This window comes from Balaenoptera physalus (genome assembly GCF_965194825.1).
Source record: "Balaenoptera physalus genome assembly, chromosome: 2".
NCBI lineage: Eukaryota > Metazoa > Chordata > Mammalia > Artiodactyla > Balaenopteridae > Balaenoptera > Balaenoptera physalus.
In genome coordinates, this window is record NC_138883.1 from 84,092,336 (window position 1) to 84,100,213 (window position 7,878).

At 59.9% G+C, this 7,878-nt stretch overlaps 1 protein-coding gene across 1 annotated transcript; it reads right to left on the reverse strand.

The window, feature by feature from the left end:
• Positions 1 to 27: 27 nt before the first annotated feature.
• On the reverse strand, positions 28 to 6,096 carry ANKRD63 (ankyrin repeat domain 63). Its single transcript, XM_082443321.1, has one exon. The coding sequence runs from the start codon at positions 5,059 to 5,061 to the stop codon at positions 3,913 to 3,915; it is 1,149 nt and encodes a 382-aa protein (XP_082299447.1). The 5' UTR covers positions 5,062 to 6,096; the 3' UTR covers positions 28 to 3,912.
• Between the last annotated feature and the right edge of the window lie 1,782 nt (positions 6,097 to 7,878).

A 7,878-nucleotide genomic window follows, 5' to 3' on the forward strand; every position in this document is an offset into this window, starting at 1 on the left:
GCCCTCCCTCCTCCCTGCTGTGAGCCCCCCGACGGTCATTCTGATCCGCAGAAAATCCTACTCCCTGGTGGCATGTGGGCCTGAAATGAGGGCAGAGAAGAAGAGAAACAGGAAGTGAAAGGTCCTTGGGACTGAAAGAGCTGAGAAATAGACAGGGCTCCTTCCCAGGGGAGAAGAACCCAACCTGGAAAGCCAGGGCCGTGGGCTGTGCTTGCTGGCTCCACAGGGGCTCTGGGGCAGCCGCCAGGGCTGATGACCACTTTCTGCAGCAGCATCTCCCTTCCCCCGTTTGCGTCCCCCCTGCCACCTCCCTGGAAAGTCAGAGGCTGCTCTCCTCAAACTGTCCATAGCAAGTGGCCTGGAACTGCTTCCAGTGAGAAAGCAGTCTCTGTTTCGGTTCTCAGAACAGAGGGCGACCGTGAGGAGCTGTGAAAGAGCGCAACTGGAAACCAAGAAACCTGGGTCTTTAATCTTCTAGCTCTGACACTGATTCCAGCACTTACTTCCTGAGGTCTTGTTCTACCCCCTCTCTGTCAGGGTCACTGAAACCTTCTACCCAGGAGCAAGGAGTCCTGCAGACCTCCTCCCCCACAGCTCCCCACCTAGACAGCTGCCCTGGTCTAAGGGCCCCTGTCCCACCAGCTCAGCCAGAAGCAGCACCTGAGTCTTACCTCCAGGAAGCAGCCACAGTGGGCTGGGCAGGGATGGAGGCTGAGGGAAGGCGGAACCTTCCATCTCCCAACCGAAGCCCATGGTCAGGAGTGGTTGGCAAGGCAAAAAGAGGCCAGTTCTTGCAACTGAATAACACTGGATTTATTAACTATTCTTTTGAGCTCTAAGAGTCCTTCCACTGCACAGTGTCATTCCAAAAGCGTGTGCGTATGTCATTTAGCCTCACACACAGACCGGTTCTGAGCTTGACCCGAGAGTACCAGCTCCAGTGGCACAGGTGACTTCACAGTGACGAAAGCAACAAGAATTGGAAAACCAAAATGTTTAGAAAAGTCTCTTCTAAACCAGATTGAGCTCGAGGGGACCCCAGCCTCAATGCCTTGGGGCTGACAATAAGAGGAAGTTCAGGATAGCGAAATGTGGTGAAACATCTAAGTTCTGCACAGAGCTGGGCCTGGTAAGAAATCTGCAAGAACAGCAAGGCAGTCAAACACACAATTCAGTTCAGACAGGAAAGATCTGCTGTGGTTTTTTAGAAACATCACTTTCAACCACCAAACCCTTGGCAATTCCAGAGAGGAGCCCTCATGGTTGTTTATCCAATAAAGAGGGCCCAAGGTGACGTTCAACCAGAAAGCCCCGTGTCAGCAACACTTGAAACATGACAGCACCTTCAACACAATGTGCAACCCAGACCCACGTCTTCAATGTGGTATTTTGAAGAAGCCAAAATACTTGTATTCTTACACCATTAAAATGAAACTTCATAAAAATTAAACACAGTTGGATAAGTGAGCAAGCAAGGATCAGAAAAAAGGAGTTTGCACTTGGGGCGTCCAATTACCACCCGTCCCACCCCAGATCCTCTCCTTCTGGCTTTTCAGGCGTTTTTCAGAACTTTTCAGTTCAGCCGCCACCCAGACAGTGGGACTGAGGAGAGGCAGATATTTGGGGAGAGAAAAACGGGGGAAGGGCAAAACACCCCAGAAACGAAAGCAAATCGCATCAGAAGAAAACAGTGCATAATCAGCAGGTCTCAAGGTTCAGAAATCGTAAGGGATGGGTTGGAAGCTCCAGTTTCTCAGAAGACAGCAGGAGCTCTCTATATGGAGCCTTAACCTGGAAGATCTTGGTGTCCTAAGTAAAGGGTCTGGGCTCCTGCTACTCCAAATGCGAGTTTTTTGTTCATTGTCCCTCACTTCACTGCTGTGAAATGACTTCAAGTATCCGGATTTAATACACAAGAGGAAGAGGATTCCATGGGTAAGTGCCCAGGGAGGGAGAAGTACACAGCGGTGGCTCCAAATAAAACCACAGGGCTGAACTCCAAGCCTGGGCGCAGCGAGAACGCAACTTTGCCACCAGGGGGCACCAGAGATCACGTCCAGTGTCTGGGCCCTCGCGGCCTCGCGGACCCTGGAGCGGTGGAAGCACTGGGGAGGTGTCTGACACTTACACGAGGCCGGCCCCTGATCACCCATCCCTCACCCCAGGCCCAATTTCCCATCACAGGTCATTCTCGCTCTGGGCAGTTCCCCTAGAGTTATTGGTGAGAAAACTTCCGTTCTGCAAAGATGAATAGATCGACGTCTTGAAAAGACCCCACGGCCGGCAGCTGAGGGGCTGCACGCTCAACCTTCGGGGTTCACAAAAATCTCCCCACGCGCTGCCACCCCACGGGCTGGGCACACAGGTTCGTGTGCTGGCGCTTCCGCGGGATCCTAGGGCACGCGATTCGCCAGACCCTCCAGACCCCTCTCGCTTGGCCGGCACAAAGATGAGGGCGGGGGCGGGGAGGGATGGGGACGAAGGGCCAGGCTAGGAAAGGGCCTTTAACCACCTCTCCGCTGCTGCCTCTGACTCACTAATCTGCCCAGTACTGAAGCTGAGCCGGGCCTGCGTCCCACGCTTTGGGGCAGAGGCAGGGGTCCTTGGTCTCGAGCTCTAGCATCCATCATCCACCCTGCCCTCCATTAACGGCCCAGCGAGAAGCAGGAACCGTTTAACAGCCCTCTTCCAGCTCTCAAAGGAGTTTGATATAATTTAAACCCGGACCTGCGGCTCGTGTGGGCTTCAGACTCCCGCGCGCCGCCGCCGTTTAACGTGGCAAACACTTCAGTCAATTATCCCCCTCGCGGAGCTTCTATTTAAAGAGACATTGTCAGGTTCTTAAGCCTCGGATCAGACCCGCTGCTTTCTGCTTCACATACAAAGACTCAAAACACGAGTTCTTTGAGGATTGGAAGAAATACAATTAATCAAAGCCTTCGCAACCGTTCCCCCCTGCGGGAGCACCCACGTGCAAGACCGGGAGCTGCGAGGCGGTGGGGGCGGGGGAAGTGCTAAGTCCTTTCCATTTCAGGCCTCTGAGAGTGAGAGGAAATAGGCTCAAGAGCCCAGAGCTGGGCTGGGTAAGGGGTGCGAGGGGGGCGCGTGAGCGGGGCGGGGGGGAAATGACCCCACATTGTCGATGAAGTTGAATCTTGGGTCAGCCTCCGGCTGAGGCAGAAGGAGCCGGAATTACCCAGAAGCTGGTTCAAGGTACAACTGGCATTCCTGCCACCCCCAAACTATGCTTTCAATGTCTTGAGGCAGGAGTTTCTCCTCCCAAAAATTTAACCTCCAGACTCCTTCCCTCCTGTTCAGAAAAGCTCTGAGGCCCATCTCCAGGCTCCCCTTCTCCATCACTCCAACACAAGGGGAAGGGATACTTGGGTCATGTGGGGCATTACTGTCAGCATCACTGGGGTAGAGGGGCAGGGATTGGGGGGTGGGGGAGTGGGAGTTGGGGGTGGGGCTAGGGAGGCTAGGCCTTTGTTCTACAGGACAACTCTTCTGCCTGCCTGGCTGACTAGGGTGTGGGAAAACGCGGCAAGGGGAAGGAAACCCGGCAGGAGCCTGAAGGACGCAGGAGTGCGCCTTAGCGCCCAGGGAAGGGGGTCCAGCTGGAAAGCTGTAGCCTATGGATCCAGTCTTCTACTCCTCGCTTCCATGACAGGAACGGCAGGCCTTTAGAAAAGGTGAGAGACTCGGGCAGGGAATACCAACAAGCACAAAAAAGAAATAAGATAGGGGTCCCTTTCGGAGAGAGGGCTGAGGGAGGTCTCACCTTGGCAGTAGGGACAGGTTCTATTATCTGGGGGTGGGAAACTGCCAGGAAAGTGAGGGACCTGGGAAAAAGAAATCCCAGTGGAGCAGAGGGGGGAAGGTGGGGGGAGCAGGGCTCGGCCTCGAGGCTGTTTACCGCTGAGCGTGCAGCACCACGGCCTCCGTGCCCGCCTGCCAAGGCTGAGGCCCAGGCACCGAATGGGGCAGAGCGTTGGGCTCTAATTCTGGGCCGCTCTCGGGCCCAGGTGCCTCCCCGACCAGGCTGGGGATGTCTGGAGCTGTGGAGCGTCGGCGCAAACCCAAGCGGCCAGAGCCGGGGGCGCCCTCGGGGTGGGGGCTAAGGCCGACGGGGACTTGCACTAAGGTTGGGGGCGCTCCCTCCAGCACCTCCTGCGAACGCCACCGCCCAGCCCCTGAAGACTGGGGCGAGTGTGGTTGGGCCATCAGGGCTCCCGCCCGCAGTCGAGCCGCCTCCTCCTCGGTCACGGCACCCAACGCCAGGCTCATGCTCCGGCCCAGCTCCGGCCGCTCGCTGCCCTGCGCCCGGTGCCGACCGAAGCCCTTACCCCCTGAGCCAGCCTCGCCGCCGTGACCATGGCCACCGGCCGCTCGAGCAAAGCGCGCCAGGAGAGGCCGCGGTAGGCGGCGGGGGCTGGGTCTTCGGCGCTCCGGGCTGGGCGCGGGAGCCGGACGGCCAGGGGGGCTGTCGGAGTTGGAGCCCCGGGCCGCGGCGGCAGCGGCTGCGCGGCCCCAGGGCCCGGTGAGGGCCTGCACACAGGTCCCGTGGCCGCGGGCAGCGGCCAGTTGCAGCGCCGTGAGGCCCGCCCGGTTGGTGCGGTCGAGGCGCAGGCCGAGGCGGCGGAAAGAGCGCACCAGGAACTCGAGCACCGCCCCGTGGCCGCACGCTGCCGCCCACATCACCGGGCTATTGCCCGCCGAGTCGGCCGCCTCGGGGTCGCCGCTGAACTGCACCAGCAGTTGCACGGCGTCCAGGTGGCCGCGTTCGCACGCCAGGCTGAGCGCCGTGCGGCCGCGCTCGTCCCGCAGGTTCACTGCTGCACCCTGCTCCAGCAGTAGTCGCACAAAGCGCGCGCGCAGCGCGGGGTCTGGCAAGCCCACGGCCACCATGAGCGGCGTGCGGCCCTGCTCCGCGCGGCAGTCGATGATGCTGCGGTCCAGCGCATCCAGCACAAAGCGGGCCAGGTGCACTTTGCCCGCCTGCATGGCCTCCAGGAAGGTACGCGTACCCGCTCGGGGGCACAGGTCCTTGGGCTTGAGCATGGCCTCGGCCGCCGCGCCCAGGCGGCCCGGCAGCTCCGCACGGGGGCGCCCCTGTTCCTGAGCCCCGCCGGGCTCCGGCCCCCGCCGGCGCTCGGGTATGGCTCCCTCCGCGCGTGGGCGGCTGCGGCCGAGGGTCCTGAGGTTCCCACTCTGTCCTCCAGCTGCCCCGCCGCTCCTGGGCCGCACGCCCGGCGTCTCGCTGCTCCTTCCCTGGGCTTCCCGCCTGAAGGTGTAGGTTGCTCGCTACTCCGGGATCCGCGCCTGGCCCGCCACAAGACGATGGGAGCCGAAGCTCGGGCTCCTCCTGACTCTCCCGCTGCTTTCCCAGTGTCCGGCGCCCCTCAGTCCGTAGTGGCTGGGAGCCGCGCCACTCACCCGCACCCGGGGCAGCACCGCTCCCCTGCTGAGACGGTGGCGCCCGCCGTGCGCGCCTGCCTCTAGCCCTGGCGGGGCGCGCCGCTCCTCAATCTGCTGGCGCCGCTCCTCCGCCTCCTCCCCTCTCGCGGGGGCCGGGCCACGCCAGGGCGCTTGCTCCTTACTTGGGGGGCTTGGCGGCGCGGGAGTCGCCGCCCGCATAGATACCTGGTTTTACAGTCTCGGGGGTCTGCATGGCAATGGCTACTCAGGAAGCCGGCTGAGCCGTCAGGGCCGAAACTGACGGGGCGGCGGAGACCTCCCCTGACCTTCACCCACCTCTCGGTGGGCCACGACGTCGGGGAGCAGCTTCTCCTCCGCGCTTCCCTGGGGCTGCGGCAGCGGGGGCGGGGCGGGGGCTGCTCGCAGGGGGCCACATGCACCCGACCGGGCCAATCCCAAAGTCACAGTCTTCTCTCCCCACCCTCCGCCCCCACCGGAGTCGGTGCCCGGGTCTCCCTAGAAACTGGCGGGACCCTGAGCCCGTCGGAGAAGACGACGGCTGCCCCCATCGGTGCGGGTGGAAGGAAATGGGACCCCATGAGGGCAGAACTGGACCATAAGCGAGCTGGGGGTGGTGGCGAAAGGCGGGCGGGGAGTAAATCACTCCCCAAATCGGGGGAGGGGGGTACCTACGCTGCGCGGAGTTGGCGGCCCTCAGTCTGGCTGGGAACCGCCACTGGAAGTGTAGCGAATCACGCACGCACACACAATTGTTCCTCCCGCACACGCTGATTCGGCGCGGGGGTGGCGGTGGGGGAGTGCGCTCTCGTATCTCGGACGTCTCCAACCGAGACAACGCGCCCGCCTGCCAGCTCCCGGCGGCTGAGAAGCTGGCGGTGCGGAGACGCGGCGACCGGAGCGGGCGCCTTAAGATCCGGGAGTACTGCAGCCGCGTTAGCAACTCCTCGGCGCCGCCTCCCCGCTGTTTCAGGACCCATCGCCACCCCGGAAAGAGCGAGGGCCATGCAAACGTCCCCCAGGGTCCCCGTCTCCCTCTTGAGCACAAAACCACCCCCAGACCACAGGGCTCTGACCTTGACCACTAGCTGAGCCCTTCCGAGATAAGAAGAGAGCACGAGTCAACAGTGTGAGAAAACCACCGCATCCCCTCTCCCTCCGGCCCGCTACTCCGCCCTGGGGGGGCGGGGGGAGCAGGCCTCGGAGGAGGGGAGTCAGAGCACCTAAGAGCTGCAGAGGGTGGGAGGGTGTGTAGGGTTGGAATGGATATTTGTGAAGAAAGAGTGAGTCAGGTATCGACTACAGAATTTACTGAGACTTTTTGTGAGCCAGGTATTGTGTGTTCCCAGCCGTGGGAAATACAGAGGCGGAAATTCGGTTCTGGATGGAAGAAACCTCCCCTCTCAAGCGGGAAAACAAGATCGGGACAGAAAAAGTCGAGTTTATCGCCTGGGGGTTGAATACGTATGTTAAATACAAAACGGAGACAGTCCCTGGAGGAGAAAACGGAGTTGTGGGGAAAGGCGGACTCTAGGGTCTTCTGAGAATAGGGCTTCTGAGATGGTCTTCAAGGATGTGTGGGATCTGGCTGCTAAGACGCAAGGGCATATAAGCAGGAAAAACACCTTTAGGGGACAGTGTTGAGGGCTGCTTTAAGGGGTCCCTTTATATGAAAGACAGGAAATTAAGGGAAGAACACAAGTGTCCTCAGCCTGGGCAAAGTAGTGACCAGAAGCTTTGCAGCAGGCTCTGCCTGGGGAAAGGTATGGGCAAGGAGAGGATTTGCCTCTGGGAAAAGCCCTTGGGCCCAGATGGGGGCGTGGCAAAGTGGGCACGTGGCTCTGCACCCTGAGCTTCTCACCTCTCTCCAGCTCCCAGGCTTCAGGGATGCCCACATGGCATCGGGGCCAGCCGTGAAGCAGGGACTCCCACTTCCCTCTCTCCTAGGCAGAGCATGTGATGTATGCCTGTGCACACCGTGAAGCCCCCCTTCTTACTTTTTGCATTTTTTAATCCCCCTACTCTGGGATCTGCCACTTTTCTCTCATGGTGTCACAGAAAGGGCACAGTATTTGACAGCAGAGTTAAGTCCCAGCTTGAAGGTATTTACTAGCAGTGTGGCTCCAGGCCTGCATACTCTCATCTGCAAAAAGAAGCCAAGAACACCAACCCTGCCTGCTGCAAGCAACAGCAAGCTAGAGAGTGTCAGGGAAAGAGCTGCACAGTTATTCAGAGTGCAGAAAGCCCAATCCCACCCCCAGACCTGCGGGCCCCACCTGGGGTATCACCTGGAGTAGGAATAGACTCGCCAACCCTAGTAAGGACGCAGGAATGCTCTCCCTGTTTACTCAGGTAGCAGAAGAAAGGTTTTCTTCTCTTCATGACTCCATTTCCCTTTTCTGCAGCATGAAAGAAATTGCTTTCTTCTCTTCTTTCTCTGTT

What these genes read in the sequence shown, in the direction of transcription:
- ANKRD63 (XM_082443321.1), bottom strand. Translation starts at nt 5,061, where the DNA reads ATGCTCAAGCCCAAGGACCTGTGCCCCCGAGCGGGTACGCGTACCTTC.